This window comes from Equus caballus, chromosome 9 (assembly GCF_041296265.1).
Source record: "Equus caballus isolate H_3958 breed thoroughbred chromosome 9, TB-T2T, whole genome shotgun sequence".
NCBI classification, from domain to species: Eukaryota; Metazoa; Chordata; class Mammalia; order Perissodactyla; family Equidae; genus Equus; species Equus caballus.
This window is the reverse complement of record NC_091692.1, coordinates 90,304,363-90,321,727: the sequence shown is the minus strand read 5'-3', so window position 1 is coordinate 90,321,727 and position 17,365 is coordinate 90,304,363. Positions and strand designations below refer to the sequence as shown.

The 17,365-nt window shown below is 45.8% G+C and overlaps 1 protein-coding gene across 9 annotated transcripts in view; it reads left to right on the top strand.

Moving 5' to 3' along the window:
• Nucleotides 1–17,365, top strand: part of ZFAT (zinc finger and AT-hook domain containing) — a 204,455-nt gene that overhangs the window by 101,571 nt on the left and 85,519 nt on the right. For all 9 annotated transcript variants that reach the window (XR_011421459.1, XR_011421458.1, XR_011421457.1 and 6 more), the window contains exons 8-10: nt 2,058–2,145; nt 3,948–4,097; nt 5,918–6,091. Coding sequence is in view for 6 of the 9 variants with exons in the window: in XM_070221857.1 (XP_070077958.1) it covers nt 2,058–2,145; nt 3,948–4,097; nt 5,918–6,091 (412 nt within the window). In the remaining 3 variants the exon portion in view is untranslated. The remainder of the gene's footprint in view (nt 1–2,057; nt 2,146–3,947; nt 4,098–5,917; nt 6,092–17,365) is intronic.

The following is a 17,365-nucleotide window of genomic DNA, read 5'->3' as shown; positions in this document are numbered from 1 at the left end:
TAGCAATCATATAAGGAGGCAGTTTTTGTTTGCCATTTTACAGATGGAGAAACTAAGGTGCTGACAGGTTAATTCACTTGCCCAAAGTTCCCCGGCTAATAAGTGCTGAAACCAGGATTTGAACTCAGGGCCTCTGAGCCCTGAGTCTGTGTCCTAGTCACTGTCTTATAGGAGCAAGAGCTCTGGAGTCCAGAGGTCTGCCTTGGGTGTCCAGCTCTGCTCTCTGTGGTGGTGTGACCTTGGGCAGGTTCTTAAATGCCTTGTCCGTTGTCTGTAAGGTACCTTACACAGCACTCTGCATGCAGTAAATTCTTAAGAAATGGTAACTATTGTTATTGTTATTATCTATTGGTATGGACAGACTGCATTTTGGGGTGGCTGTGGGGATTGTATTCATTCACTAAGATATGGAAAGGACTTGGTGCAATGCCGAGCTCATAGTAGCTGCTCCATCAACGGTGGGAGTTAGTCCTCCTGCCAGTCTAAGTGAGCATGGACTATGTTTACATTTTCTGGAAAACACAGGGCCCAAAACACCTCCTCACAGTCATGGCTCCTGCATGTCTTGGTTTTGTTTTGGTTCATCTGGACATGCAGAACCCTCCCACCCAGGTTTTGGCTCTTTGCAAGATGTGGGCTGGTAAAACTCGTCAATCCTGGTCACGCTTTCAAAGCCTGTTGTGGGTTTGTCAGGTGTTTCTCAGCTTGACAGTTCACACTGATCCTATATGCCTTGATTGTCCTCCTTGATGAGGATGTTGAGCATGACAGCAAGAATGAAACTTACATGCGCAGCCCTCTGTCATCCGGGTCACTTGCTGTGGCCTCCCCCGCCGGCCGTCTGAAGCACCTTAGTACATGTGGAGTCTGGCCGCTGCCCTTTTTCTTCCTTCTGCTCGCCCACTGCGTTAGCTTCCTGGGGCTGCCGTAACAAAGTTCCGCATGCTGAGGGGCTTAAGCTGTGTTTATTGTCTCACAGCTCTGGAGGCTGGGAGTCCAAGAGCAAGGTGCTGGCAGTTTCTTCCTTCTGAGGGCTGTGAGCGAGAATCCATTCCAGGCCCCTACCCCAGCTTTTGGTGGTTGCTGCCAATCTTTGGTGTTCTTTGGTTTGTAGACACGTTATCCAGATCTCTGCCTTCATTTTCACATGGCATTCCCTCTGTGTGCGTGTCTGTGTCCAAATTTCCCCTGTTTATAAGGACACCAGTTATTTTGGGTTAGGGCCCTCCCTAATGACCTCATCTTAACTAATTAGATCTGCAATGACCCTATTTCCCAGTATGGTCACGTTCTGAAGTACTGGGGCTTAAGACTTCAACGTGAATTTTAGAGGGGACACAGTTAACCCATGACACTCACCCTCTAGGAAAAATTATGTGAATCAGCCCTAAAGTGAGCTCTGAGAGAAAAGGCGAATGAGCCAAAGCCACAGCATGCTCCTTCACAGAATCCTCTCCCTCACTGAGAATGTCGCACCGCAGTTAGCCGGGTGGATGGAGGGAGCCGCCGTGCAGGATGAACTTGCCTGCAGCCTCGGTGGGACATGTCATTGGGGTGGTAGGAGGAGCCGAGGTGGGCATCTGTACACTGGGGTTCCGACGCTGGCTCTTCCTCTCAGATCCGGGCTTGTTGCCTTGGCCTTGGTTTCTTAATCTGTAATGTGAGCATGATGATACCTGTCCTTCAACAGTGGTTTTGAGTCTTAATGAAATAACTTATGTGAAACCCCGTGCACACCATGCGTTGGGCGTTGGGTCGTGGAGCAGTGCTGGTCTGCGTGGTAGACCTCAAGGTGGAGCCCTGCCCTCTACTGGCCCAGGCCCTCCATGGATTGTCATCTCTGAGCCCCGTCCCTCCCTTCTGAAATGTCGCTGATGCCATCCCCTACTGCTCTTGAGTCCCCCAGGCTGTGTGGGGCCAGGTGCAGGCATGTGCTTCGAAAGGCGCCCCATGCATCTAGTTTTGGTGAATTGGTGGTGGTGATGGTGGTGTTGATTTTTCCACAGAGCCCAGCTTTAAACAAGACAGTCAAGTGATTATGCTCTCTTTTTGTTAAGGACAAAAGGAGTTATTCTTGTCCTGTGTGTGAAAAGTCTTTTTCAGAAGATCGATTGATAAAGTCACATATCAAGACCAACCATCCCGGTAAGGCTGTGCATTTTAGAGTGGGCGATTAATTTTTAAAATGCTTATGTTTATTTTAAAACAGCACTGTATGTCAACTGCACTAAATGGAAATAAAGAGGGTGAGGATATGAGTATTCACAGGAAACGTTCACCTTTATTTAAAGCTGGGGAGGTTATGTAATTATTTCCTTCCTTTTATTCTTCTGTCTGGTCTTCAGATCTGTCTCCCCACGGTCTCAGTGCATCCCTCCCGCTTTATTGTAATCTTAAATGCCTTACCTGGGTCACGTACAGTGCAGGTGCCCTCCTCCTGGGAGCCTCCGTGAGTTGGAGTGACTGTCACCCTCGGTGTCCTCACACCCTGCACCACTCAGGTGCGTGAGGCACAAGCTCCCGGGGCCTTCATGCCTCGTCACTTCTGTTCTTGCTGCCTGTGACACGTTTCCTTTCTGCCTGGTTAATTCCCGTTTATTCTCTTCGTTCCCCCTCAGAGCCTCACCTTTGGGGAGGCTTTGGTGGCCCCCAGTCTCGGGGGAGGGCCCCTCCTCCATCACAGCACGCTGGCTCCTTGTGTTCTAGTCATTGGTCCTCTCCCCCGGCCTGTGAGAGCCGTGCGTTGGGGCCGCCATCGTTAGTGCCTTCTCCCTGGTCCCTGGAGCCACCTCCAGCAGGACCCGGGAGCGCGGACATGGCGCTGTGTGTTGTATAAATGGAGCAGATAAGCTCAATGCACCTTCCCTCCATCCTGCCCCTCTCTTTCTCTATTTTGTATCTGCTCCTGATATTAGGAACCTGACTCACTGATTATAAATGATAATGGATAAAAATAAATAAGAAAGTGCACTGACACTCCTGTTTTATGTGGGAATGGATGGAGCTTGAGGCCCTCATCTGTGTGGAACACGTGGGTTATATGATTCTCTGAATCCCAATCCTGTCCTTCCCATGTTACTCGGTGTCCTGTGTAACCCGTGTCCAGTGTGACCTGAGGAGACTCATTTAAACCAGCCAAACTTTGCTCATGAACATACGTACAAAACACCTTTTGTCATTATTTTAAACATTTTATTATGGACAGTTCCAAATGTGTACAAAATATACAGAATAATAGAAGGCACCCGCATAACTCACCCTCCCTAGTTATCTACATTTTGCCAAACTTATTTCATGTATCAATCTCTCTAAACTTTTTTTCTAGAATATTTTAAAGTATGTCCCAGACATAATTTCCCATAAAAAACCTTCAGAATGCATCTCCGATTAATAAGGATGTTTTTCAACATAACAACTATGTCACCATTAAAACAAACAGCAGTAGCAGTCATTTCCTATTACCGTCTAGTATTAGTCCATTTACAATTTCCCCAGTTGACACAAGATTTTCTTTTTACAGTTGGTTTGTTTGGATCGAGACTCACGCCTTTTGCTTTTAGTTCTGTCACTTCAGTTTCTTGTATTCTATGGGACACTCTCAACCCCTGCCTTTTTCCCCCTGACGTTGATTTTTTGGAGAAACTCGGTCGGTTTTCCTGTAGATGATTTCACAATCTGCATTTGTGTGATTGTTGCCTCATGATACTGTTTCTCCATCCCTCACATTTTATGTTAAAAGATATTTAGATCTGAGACTTGATTAGATTCCAGTTTAACTTTTTAGGCGAAAACCCTCTCACGTGATCCCGTGAGGCACACCTCGATTTGCTACCTTAGTGCTGCCAGGATGGACCAGTGGGGTCCCGTGCCGTCACGAGGTTCATTTACATCTAACTTGAACCGACATTCTTTGGCTGCTTCTGATCACCGTCCTGCTTTTCTTCTAGAGGTCTCCATGAGCACCATTTCCGAGGTCCTGGGGAGGAGGGTTCAGCTGAAAGGGCTGATTGGAAAGAGAGCCATGAAGTGCCCGTATTGTGATTTCTATTTCATGAAGAATGGCTCAGACCTTCAGCGTCACATTTGGGCTCATGAAGGTGAGTATTCATCTGTCAGAATAGAGCACCCTTTTAATTTTGTGCTTCCGTGTGCTTCCTTCTGGGAGTGCATTAGGAGGGAGCCAGAGCTCCGTGTCCCCTGCAGTTAGAATTTCTTTGACACACGGAGAAGTATGTCCATCACCGAGCTAAGATCAGTGATTTGAATCATTACTTATTTAGTTGCAATTGCAATGAGCATAGGTGTGCAATTCTTTATGCTCTTGTTGTAGTTGTAGTTAAATAAGTCGGCATGTCTCCTGTGCCAGAAAGCATGAGGTTCAGGAGAATGAGAGCAGCTCTGCCTTAGCCACGTGGTAGCTCTGCACCCACCATGGTGCGCTGTGCATGGTGGGTGTTGAGGAAGTGCTGCTGTTGTGATTGAAGGAAGGCGAGGAGGGCAGCAGAGATCCTCAGATTCCGGCAGTGTGGGGAGCTGTTGTTCACGCTGCAGAGAAAGAATTCAGAACGTGGAAGAGTTGAGTGGCGATTGAGTGATGGAGAGGAGGAACGTAGGCTGTGCTTTTGGGGTGCATGCCTGTGAAGGGAAGTGTCGGGGAGCGCCCTCCGGGACTTTGGGAAGTTGGAGGTCAGGATACTGTTAGAGACAGCAGGTCGCCAACTTTGTTTTCTCCCCCTGGGTAGGGATGTGGCTGTCCTGTGGATGAGGCTCGGAGCCAGGAGGCCCCGGAAAGCCCTTGCAGACGTCTGCAATAGGTCCCTTCTGAGTTAGGAACCTGGAATGCAGCAGGCAGAAGAGCAAGACGGCTCCTAGAGGGGATGAAGAACTAAATAAGAATTTTCTACAATATGGCATAAAAATGGCCTGTTGTCGGCCACAGAGAAGGAACCGTTAGGAAGGGAGAGACTAACAGTTCAGTAAAGAGAACAGCAACTGATGCATAGGAACCCAGACAAGGCAGAGGAGCTGAGAGCACAGCCAAGGTTGGGAGAGACTTTTTCTCTGACCAGCATGCGTGCCCCTTAGCTCTGCGCCCCTGGGTACATCCCGCAGCCTTGGTAAAGCCTCGGTTTCCTCAGCTGCAGTCTTAGGTCATACAGATGAGGGTTGAAAATGCTGGGCTCAGTAATATTTATCCATTCATTATAGCTCTGTGTCCGGATGTGGGCACAGCTCCCCTCACCCCACAGCATGTCACCTCGCTTGTGACAGCCTTTCTGCTTGTCTCCATTTCCCTCTGGAGCATGCAGGCGGGGGCCAAGGTTTCTCAGCTTCAGTATCAACTCTCAGTGTTCACCGTGAAGTAGGTCCTCAGCAGAGGTTTGTTGAACGCAGGAGGAGGAGTGGAGTGCCCGGATGCCCCGAGTCTGAACCATCAGCCCCAAAACAACAACCAGCGTTGTAAAGCTCCGCTTATTTGTGAAGCAAAAGGGGCTTTTACATCTGATCCTGGGTGCCTGCTCCCACTGATTTTTGCCAAGACCCTTGGTTGCTTTAATTTTGTTCACTTTAACTCAGTTCAGTTGAATCTAATGAACGTCTGCTACATGAACCGCTCGGGGGGTGTGCCCTCGGCGTCCCCAGACTGTGGGGAGAGAGGTGTGAACCGCTCCCTGGGAAGCACGTAAGCAGCCCAGCTAGGAGAGAGTTACTGGGTTTGGGAACATTGATAGGGAAGCAGGGAAATCTCCTGGCAGCCCCAGGAGGAGGGAGTAGCCCGGGTGAGAGGGTCGGGGAGGTCCCGCGTGCTTGGGACAAGCGAGTGCACTGCCTTATTCAAAGTGGATGTGGATGTGGGTGTGTATCTATGTGTGTGCATGTGTAGATGTATATATGTATCTTTTTTCTCCTCTGGTAGGGGTGAAACCCTTCAAATGTTCTTTGTGTGAATATGCAACTCGTAGCAAGAGCAACCTCAAGGCCCATATGAATCGTCACAGCACTGAGAAAACCCACCTATGTGACATGTGTGGCAAGAAATTCAAATCAAAAGGGACGTTGAAAAGTCACAAGCTCCTTCACACTGCTGACGGTGAGTAAGTGACTCCACACGAGTGTTCTTCCCTCTAAGGTGTGGTTTGAAGCTGACATTCCCGGGGCAGCAGAAACTGTGGGTGTGTCCGCAGGCAGGAAGGAGCGTGTGTGGTAGAATTTCTGTTCTGAGAGAGAGCAGAGGGGCCTCGCCTGCATCCTTGCTGCCCCGTGCTCAGTACTGGAGCTGCGCCCAACCTCCACCAGTGCTTGGAAACGTGTACTCTGTGTGTGTCTGTGTGCACACATGTGTGTGTACGTGAGGGGTGGACATGGAGGGGACACTGCGGCAGGGAATAAGGCATCCTCAGGAAGCCTTGATCTGGATGTTTCCATCCTCTTCAGCCCTCTGTCCCCGCCTGAGCCCGAGGGTCGTGAGGGGCACCCGGGATCACACCTGGACTGATGTTTCCATTGGATGCTCTCATCATCCGAGCCTCCTCAGGGTTTCTGTATTCAGTCCAAAATAGGGCTCAGTTCAAAATACAAACAGTAGTTGGGCAGATTTGACCTTGATAAAGTACACTAGAGTGGATTTCTAATTTCATTCATTCGTTAAGAGCCACTGATTGAGTTCTTACTATATGCCAGCCATGCCTGGGGATCCAGGGTCAGTAAGGGACAGCTCCTGCCTTCAAGGAGTTTATAGTCCAGTGGGGAGAGAGAGAAGCATGCAGGGCCTGGTAAAGTAAGTGCCGTGATGGAAGGAGCTTGGGATGGCTGGGGAGGAGGGTGTGAGTCATGGTGGGTGGTGGGCGGTGGGCACAGTGGCTAGGACAGTCTGCCTGAGGGGGCTGAATAGAGGGAAAGAAGGCAGAATTATCTTAGGAAGACAGGCAGCTAAACCAAAAGACCTTTAACACTTTCATTTTTCTTTAAAACCCCCATTGTGAGAGGGTCTTGTGACTACTCCATACTATGAGATTAAAAAACTATATTTATAAATATATTGTTACTTTAGCACAATTGTATACAAAAATTGGAGTTCGCTATAAAAAAAACAAAGTGATTTGAGCAGTGATTTTTGATTTCAGAGCTTAGAGGACAATACAGCTCTTAAGTCCTACCTTTATTTTAAGAATATTCTGGGGAATCCGTCCATCGTGTCTGCATTTGGTTGAGCTTGAGGGACTCAGAGGAGAGGCTGAATGCCTAGCTGGGATTCTCAGAATTAAAGATCAAGGGCTTGCCTAAGGCTGAACAAAAGCCAGAGCCATAACTATTCACACTTAAGCAGTGCACTGTAAATAAAAAAGTCCATAATCAAAATAATTAAAAAGACAATGACAGTAAAGCAGTCGTATCCTGAGTAATGAAAGCATTAAGTCATGTAATCGTTCATGAATTCTACACCTCTGAAAACAGTAAGTCTTACCAATATTCCTTGACATGGTAGCACATTATTCCCTGAAATTTCTAATAAAACAGTGCCAGTAATGAAAAGAGGCTGTCCCCAGAGCCAGGGAGGTCTGGAGCACTGGGCTGGGTGGCAGGGTCTGGAGGGCGCTCACGGGGCCTGGGAAGGGTGCTGAGGCTGCATGCCTGGCTCCGAGCTGGGGCCCCTGTCTAATCAGGGACCACGGACCAACCGTTGTCTGATGTGGAGGGATGGGGTCCGTGTGAGTCGTAGTATCACAGAGGGATAACACTCATCCTGTCTCGCCTGTCGCTTCACCTGCTTCCCTGTGCTCCTCAGCAGGCAAGGGAATTCAGATGAGCAAAGATGTGCATGCAGTCAAAGCGCTAATACACCCTTCCCAAGAAGGAGAGGTCTTGCAGGCATTATGAAATATTTTCTAACAAAACAGGAAATTGGCATTGTTTTTCTTCATTTTTTCTTTTTCCTGACATTTTTGAGAGTGTGAGGTATTTGTAAAGTCATGTCTCATTTTCAAGCACTCACCCATCTGGGAAGAAGGGCATCAGTCACCAGGTGTGACGAGAAGGCCACTGGAACAGGGGGCCTGCCTTGGTGGGCCAACTTTTTTCCCTCCGTGGGCCCCGATTTTGTTATGCTGCAAAAGAAGGACATGGGACCTTAACATTTCTTGGGTCTGTTTTACCCCGCATGCTCTGTGACTGTAGGAGCCCAGTGTCACAGAGGACTATAGATGTGGAACTAGGAGGTACAGTATGTTTTATCTGGTCTCACCTGGGTGATGGCTTCTTCCCCAGGCCTGCCAGCACTCGTGTGTGTTTCTCTCTTTCCATAGTCTCGTGTTTTCTCAAAGGCCAGCGAGGTAAGTGGAGTCCTGGATCATAGACCAGTTCCAGCTCCACTGATGATCTGTTCTATAACTTTAATCAAACTATAGGCTGTTCTTTTCCTTTTTATTGTATAAAAGCTTTGAAAAAAGTTTAGTTACTTCTCTTACCCATTTTCTTATAATACTCTTATCTTGTAGATTTCTAAAAGCTGTTTGTATCTCAGGGGTTTGTCATATTCTGCACATTTCCCCCCCAAGTTATCATTACATTTTGTTTACCATATCTTTTTATGTATAGAAGTTGAATTATTTTGCATATTTAAATTTATCAATCTTTTCCTTTATGTTTTTTTCCTCCACGATTTCTCTATGTTAAAAGAAACCTTTCTTAAGGGAAAATTCTTTTGTATTTTCTTCAAGTTTTATTTTAGGGGTTTATAACATTTATGAGATTTAATATTCTTGAAATCTATTTTGGTGTTAAGTGTGTGGTAGGAGTCTTTGTTTCTAAACAGTTATCAATTGACTCAGCATATTTATAGAGAAATCAGTCCTTTCCATTTTATTTTGAAGTGCCAGAATTTCTTAAGATTTTGGGTCTATTTTGAGGTTTTGGTCTGTTTCAGTGATCTTTACTCTAGCACATTTTTTTGTAATATACTGTCTTAATAACTATAATTTTATGATTATGCACACAAATATTCTTTCTTCTTCTTTTTATTTTTTTATGGACATCTCTTAGTTTTTCTCATTTAATTGTTATTCCTTTGGATAAACTTTGGAACTGTTTGGTCAAGTTAAGAAAAATATCTTCCTTTCCACAAAAGAAGAACACGACCTCCCTCCCTGAGATGGCGTGTGGCCCATTTGACATCGTCTGAAACAGCTTTGAATTCCTCGGGGGGTGTGCTGGTACTGGGGGCTTGCTTGCCATGATGCACCTCTCAGCCTGTGACCACTGAATTGGCTCTTTATTTTGAGCAGACGTTGCTGTAAAGCCTGCCTGCGATGATTTGGTTTTCAGTGTATTTCCTGTATCAGTCATGGTTTAGTAGGTTGTTGCACAGAGAGCTAAGTGGAGAGAGCTCAGGAGGCCTAGGTTTGAGTCTTGCCTGCCACTGCCTAGTAGGGTGACTTTGCTCAGATTACTTCTCTGAACCTCAGTTTCCTCATCAGTAAAATGGGGATAATTATACCCCCTTGGCCTAATGGGTTTGAGGATCAAATGATGGAAGATGCACCCCTACTTGCCTAGGTTTCTCCTGTTCTTCTGGCTGTTCCTCACTCTCCTTTTCTGGATCCTTCTTAGCTCTGATCTCTACATCTTGCAAGGCTGCAGGATTTAATCTGTGGGCTCTTCTTTCTGTACTCACAGCCGAGATGAGCTCTCCAGTCTTAGGGCTTCCCACACCATTTACATGGAGGGTTTCCAAACTTCTACTTCCAGCCCTGGCCTCTCGCCCGAGCTTCGGCCCTGCACTTACAAGTGCCGGCTCAGAATCTGCACCTGGATGTCTCGAAGGCACCTCAAACTTGGCCTGTGCACCACTGAGCTCCTCATCTTGCCCAACCTGTGTCTCCTGTGGTCCAGGGGTCACCACACCCTGTAAAGAAAGAGTAAACAGTTTAGCTTTTGAGTGCCACATATGGTTTCTGCTACATATTCTTCTCTGTTGTTTTTCGTTGTGTTTTCTTTTTACAAATGGAAAAATGTAAAAGCTGTTCTTAACTCCCAGTTGTACGAAAACTGGAAGCAGGCTGCATTCGGCCCCCAGCCCGGAGTCTGCTGGCCACTGCTGTACTCCATCTCCATAAATGCAACTCCTTTTCAGCGTTTGGGTCAAAACCCTCGGGTCTTTCTTGACTGTCTTGTTCACACTCCTCAAATGATCCATTTGCAAATCCTGTGTGTTCTCCCTTCAAGACGATCCAGAAATCTACTACTTCTCAGTACCCTTATGGCGAGTATTTTGTACAAGCCTCTCTGGTCATCTCTTGCCTCCATTCTCACAGTAGCCTCCTCCTGCTTTCCCTGCTCCTGCCCTTGACCCCCACCGCCACTTCTCAAACAGCAACCAGAGCCATCCTGTTGGACCAAATGTCAGCCTAACAGCCAGAATCCTGACTATGACCTGTCTGACCCTCCCGCTGCACCCCTCCATCTCTGACCTCGTCTCCTCTACTTTCTTCTGACCTTCACCTCTCTAGACATGTCGGTCTCCTTCCTGATCCTCAGACCTGGCAGGTACATGCCCTTCCCAGGCACTGGCCCTCCCTCTGCCTGGCAGCTTCCTCCTCCAGATGCCTTACTGGATGCTTCACTCCTGGCCTTCAGGTCTGTACTCGAGTCCTTTCCTCAGGAAGGCCCTTCCCTAACTACTGTGTGTGTAAAATTCACACTCCCACCAAATCGTACAAACTCCCTTGTGTTTCTTAGATTTTCCTTCTTGGCTTATCTTTTTCTCATATACTATATAGTTCCCTTGTTTATCACTTTTTGTATCTGCCTCTGGCACTCTCCCAGCAGTTACTTCATAGTCTCTTCCCTGTTTCTTGCTGTTTCCCCTTAGGCCAATCTTTCTCTAATGTGCAATATAATTTCCTTATTTATGATTCTCTGTGTCTTCCGCTAGACTAAGTTCCAGGAGCAGGGATTTTTGACTTACTCTATTTGTTTTGTATTCCCAGCCCCTAAAACAGTGCCTGAATTATAGTAGGTGCTCAATAAATTTTTGTTGATTTAGTGGAAAAAAAAATGTAAAGTGCCTTGCATAAAGTGGTTGGGAAAGAGTAGCACTCAAAAAGTGCCGAGTACTTTCTCCATCTCACCTGTCAGATATAGTAAATCAGATGCTTGTGAATTGGATGTTTTAAAATATGGTAGAGGAACTCACTATTAAATGAATCTTCTTGGCCATCTTTTAATGCAGTAAAAAGGATCTGAGTAATTGCTCTCTCCTTTAGCCTCTTGTGAATCTAATTTCTCACATTCATTGGCCTCTTTAAAGTGATGTGTCCTTGTTTATTCATTCCTGTTTCCCAAAGGAGCTCATTACTGTGCCTTGGAAGGGATAGGCCAGTCTGGGTGAAGGTTTCGGTTAAACAGCTGTGCCAGTCAATATGTACAAAGAGAGACACTGATGTATAAAGGGCCGGATCAAACCCTTTGCATGTATGTGAACCGTATGCGAGAATTGAATGCAAAGATTGTGCTGGCACACACTTGCCCTTTTCGACTTTAAAGAGAGCCTAGACGTGACGTGCGGTCCCGAGGTTTATGCGTGATCCTGCCCATGCACAGCAGATGGGGAAGGTTAAACGCTGTAGCGCCTTTGTGTTATGTAATCAAACAAGAGTTCTCTAATCAGGAAATAAAAAGCTCTTTGAATTTCAGTGCTAATTTGTTTGGGTCCCCCTCCTCCCACTGCAACCTGCCTCATACGCTTGAGTTAAGAAGACTTCTGGTAAAATTTACCGAGAGGAGTTATGCGAGCTTCAAGCACTCTTGTCTGCGTAATAATTAGACAAGTGGAGAGTTGAGTGTGGGAATTAGGTCTGAGTGGAGGAAGTAGTTTTTTTTCCTGCTTCTTCAGTTTATAATAAGAGATCCCATGGCTACATGTTGAAATAGTCTGGGAGAGTAAGTATTGAGTTCTTTTTCCTCCTCTTCCCTCTAAAAAGCAAAATCACTGTAGGATAAAGTAGCCCCACTAGCCCATGGGCTCTACTTCTAGAACAATCTAGAACCAGGAAGTGAATAGAAAATGGTACCTGAGCAACTGGCTGGTTGATCTTACCAAGTTCATTATCTAGGCTTCAGGCAGCCTGCTCTCTCCACAGCATCCTCGTCCATCTCATCCTCCCTCCAGCTCACCCCTGGAGAGAAGGTCAAGGGACAGGGTTGGGACTGGGGGCTGCACAGTCACGGTAGGTTCCTGTGGCTTAGCCTTACGTGCTGGATCTGGCGATGGGCAGGAGAGGGAGGCCTGATTTCAGGGCCCAGGCGTGCCTCTTCCTATGTGCTCCTCTCTGGGTCCACCTGAAGCTCTTTTTCTCAGGTTTTTATAAACTCTGGGCTCCAGTGGAGATAACTGAGTAGAGTCAACTGTACAGCTTACTGAACAGCTAGCTTAGACTGATACACAGCTCTAACGATTAGGTGAGGCTTGCTTACCTAAAACCTCACCAGGGTAGTGGGGGCTCAGCTGCAGAGACCTGGCACAGTGTGTGTAACTTTAATCTAGTTCTGGCATCTGGCTCTTTCTTGGTCTTTTGTCTGGCTCTGTGTCACCGTCTGTTTCTTTCCATGTCTCGTGCTGATCCATTCCTCCTCGTCTCAAAGCTGATGTTCTAATTACAGAGAATCATCAGTCTCTGAGTCTGCATTTGCTTGAAGTTCAGCCTTTAAAGTACAGAGGCTTCTTAAGCTGTATTTTATTGCTGCAGCTATTTCTGTTCTCCTTTGCCATTGCACAAATTACCGCAGATGCCAGAACCGTGAGTACGGGTGCTCTGTAAAACGCCTGCACAGATGCCTGTCGTACTTCCTGCAGGGTGCTTTGCTCCCCTGAGATGGCAAACCTCGGTGTGCCCAGCTACGTGGAGAGCAGTAAGGCAGGATGGGTAAAACTGGGCTCAGGAGGGGAGGCCTAGGCTGGAACACTTCCTCCCTGTGTGACCTTGAACAGGTACTTCATCATTCCCATTTGTAACATGGAGGTGTTAGTTTCCTTTGGCTGCTGTAACAAACAACCACAGGTTTAGTGGGTGAAAACAACACAGATTTATGATGGGACAGCTCTGGAGGTCAGAAGTCTAAAATCACGGTGTCAGCAGGGTGGCTACTCCTGCTCGAGCTGGAGGGGAGAATCTGCTTCTCTAACCTCTCTAGCTTCCAGAGGCTGCCTACGTCCTTTAGCTTATCAGCCCTTTCAAAGCCAGCAGCGTAGCCTCCTCCAGTCTCTTTCTGTCTCCTGCTTCCGTCAGCCCATCTCCTCTCTGAGCCTGACCCTTCTGTCCCTCTCTTATAAAGCCCTTTGCATTTTCATTGGGTCCACCTGGATAGTCCACAATACTCTCCCATCTCAAGATCCTTAATTTGATCATGTCTGCGAAATCCGTTTGGCCACATACGGTAACATTTACAGGTGCTGGAGATTAGGACCTGGATGTCTTTTGGGGAGGGCATTATCACCCTACCACAGTGGGGTCGTGCGACGGTTAACTAGGTTCCTATTAAGTGGATCAGTTCATTCTAGGTCTTGGGCAGATGTACCCATTTCTCCAGTGGTCAGTGTTCTCATATTCCCCCCAGATCTCAACAACACCGTGTAAGAATGGATATTTGTAGTGGTTAACCTATGTCCTCTATGTCATTTGGGAAAAATCAAATTACTCTTCTCCTAAATATTCTCTCATTAGGATGGCATAGTGCAATAGTTAATATTTAGAGAGTATCAGTGTTGAAAAGGGTAAAGTCAGTTTTCTGAAAGATTTACTTATGCAAAATACCACCTTTTTCAGTAAGACTGGATAAATAGTCATAAGACAGCATTTTCACTTTTATGCCTCTGGATATTATTGCTAGTAACAGCTTAGATTTACGCAAATTTCTTTCTCTAAGAATTTTAATGCCCCTTCAGGTTTGAGGTACACATGAAGTTAGATTTGGCAGGAATGGTCTAACAGGTATTTCAAAGAAGTTGCTCTAAATGAGAAGGAATTTTCCATCACTGTCTTTCTCTGTGTTTTGATGGAATCCAAATGCTGGAAGATGAAGGGGATGGTTTTATTTTCATATGATGGTTTAAGATTTTTCTACGGTTCCATCACTCCCTAGTTTTATGTAGAACCCTATTTAAAGTAACTCAGCAGCTGGACCCGTCCTCAGGGAAACTCATCAAGCAGAGGACGGTGTAGTAAGAAAAAAGGAAGCCGACAGGTGCTGTGTGTTTTCTTTTTTTTAAGGGTTTTTTCCAGTTTTATTGAGATATAATTGACATATAACGGTGTATTAGTTGAAGGTATACAGCATGATGATTTGATATATGAATATATTATGAAGTTATTACCTAATAAGTTTAGTTAACATCCCTCACCACACATAGTTAAAAATTCTTGTTTTGTGATGGTTAATTTTTAAAAAAATTTTATTGAATAAATTTGACGTATAACAGTGGTAAATTTAAGGTGTGCAAAGTGTTACTTTGATATATTTACATATGTAATATGATTGTCATGTAGCGATATTTATCTTGTCACATAATTATAGTACACTATTGTTGTCCGTATTCATTATACTATGCATTAGATCACTATGGCTTATTTACTACTCATTGCAAGCTTGTACCTTTAAACACCATCAACTTTTATTCTCCCTCCACTCCCCATCCCCTGGTAGCCACCATTTTACTGTCTTTTTCGAGTTTGACTTTCTTGGATTCCATGTATAAATGACATCCTGCTTGTCTTTCTCTGTCTGACTTATCTCATTGAGCATAATGTGTTCAGGACCCATCCATGTTGTTGCAAATGGCAGGATGTCCTCCCTTCTCATGATGGAATAATGTTCCATTGTGTATATATATGCCACCTCTTTTTTATCCATTCATCCGTTGATGGGCATTTATGTCATTTCTGTATCTTGCCTATTGTGAATAATGCTGCAGTAAACACGGGGTTGCATATATCTCATTGAAATTCTGTTTTCATTTCCTTTGGGTATATATGCAGTAGTAGAATTGTTGGATCAGATGGTAAATCTATATTTAATTTTTTGAGGAACCTCCATATTGTTTTCCATAGTGGTTGGACCAATTTACATTCCCACCAACAGTGTATAAGGATTCCCACATCCTCGCCAAGGGGCTGTGCATTTTCTAAATGGTGGTCACCAGCCTGGGGGCTTCATACATCCCGGACTGAGCCCTCCCACAGCTTCCAGCGAGGGGTGATTGCCGTTATTTTTGGTAGAGGGGTCCCTCCTCCCTGTGGGGGTAGCCTCCTGCTTGAGCACAGGGGCCTCAGCAGGCAGGTGCTCCGCTGGCTCCCTCACCCGCCCTCCTGCACAGTCACCTTTCCTTCCGTAGCAGAAAGAAATGCAACAGGAAGGGAGTCCAGCCCCCTCAGGGTTGGGTGCCCCTGTTGTAGTCTAACCCAAGGCAAAATAACAAGGATTTGTGTTCTTTCCCTCCCCCTTCCTACATCCAAATCCTGTCCCCTCTATCTTAACAGGTCAAGCTGAATGACTTTCTCCCTAAAACCTGAGTAAAGGGCAGAGCTCCACCTTGCCTGACTCCACACTCTGTGCTTCCCTTTACTGTCTGGTGGCACTGGCATTTAGCTGGCAACCCATCACCAGGTCCAGCCAGTGCTCCACAGATCAGAGATCAGCTTTGTTCCATCAGCCCCTTAGCCACAAAATGCTGGCTGGAGAGCTCACGTTAGACAGAGAAACAGACTCCTTCCAAGAAAACTTAAAAACGCAGAAAGATTCTCAAAGATGGCATCACACCTTTTGAGGGATGAACAGAAACAGTGGAGATGACATTTCCAACTCCCACCTTCCCATCTTTGGAGGGAGTTGTATCAGATCACACATTTTGAGGTAAATAGGAGCTGGTGGTGAAGCATTGTGTTTCCAGAATGAGCCGCAGTATCTGCAGTGGAACTTTCCAGCAAGCCTGGCACTCCGAAAGATGCCTCACTGATAATCACTGGGGCAAATAATGCTGACAGTGTCTTTTTTCTTACCACCTGAAGCAGCAGCCAGCATAAGCCACAAACTGTCATGCAGTCCTCAAACTTTATCTTTGAACTGCCTGGTACATACACATCTCTTCTTTCTTGAACTAATTTGATGCTGGTTCCTGAGTCCCTTCTGGGGAAGGCAGCCTGACTGTTTTGTTCTGTGCGTGTGTTTCCTTTTTCTTACCTTTTACAATTACGGTATCATACATATACAAAAAGTGCATGATTGGTGAGTGTACAGCCCAGTGGGTTGTCACAGAGGAAGCACACCTTGTAACCACAGCCTGGGGCAGGACACTGACCATGCCAGCCCCTCAGACGCCCTCCTCACCCCGTCCCCCATCATTCCCTTCTCTGCTCCTGAAGGTAGCTGCTACCCAGACTTCTCATGCCTCGCTTGATCTTGCCTGTCTTTGAACTTCATGTAAATTGATTCATAGAATACCGCTCTTTTGTGCCTGCCTTCTTCCTTTTAAGATTATGTTTGTGAGATTCATCTAGGTTGTTATGATTTTGACTTTTAACATCTGGGCCTCTGGGTCAAATAAGAAGAATTTCGTAAGTAACTGAGATTCTCAATTCTGTGCTTTGTAACCAGGAAGACTTTGTTCCTGCAATTAGCTTTTTTTCTTTGTACTGTGGCTATGTTTTTGCAGTAAGCTTGGGGTGCTTTCCTCAAAAGAATGTTTCTCCAGAAAGTGGAATGACTCAGCTTTCTTTTGTCCTCCTTATTGACAACACTTGGCTCAGAATGACTTTTGACTGTTTGCAAAAGTTAAATTCTGCCTCAGAAGATAAGAAATGACCACCCCTGAGATTATTCACAAGATTAGGCCACTGTTTCTCCTTGTGAAGGAGAGGGGCAAAGATGCCTGGCCAGAAGGAGCAGCCGTGCATCAGCCTGCAGCTGGTCCAAGCTGGGGCCGTGTTCTGAAGACAACGAGATCTTTTGAACTTCAGGTCCAGGAACTGCTGATACCATTTTATGGCTCCGTGTTGAAAGACCTGTCTCCTGGACTGTGTGCATTAGTGAATGGGATGAAACATCCCAGCCTTTCAGAGATGGATGCTAGGTTATCTGAAATGCTTTTCTGTTGCACAGAAAACATTGAAACAACAGTCACAAAAATCTAAGCCTGTCCTACAAATGTGCTCACAGTTCTATCACCTAACAAATTATTCTTTTTAAAATTCTTTTTCAGTCTTTATTCATGTTCATATGGAATGACTACATAGTTGTGTTGAAAGTATAAATATCATTTTTATAGCCTTAAAATTAATATTATAATTATTTTTGTTGTTATAGAGTCCATGAATAA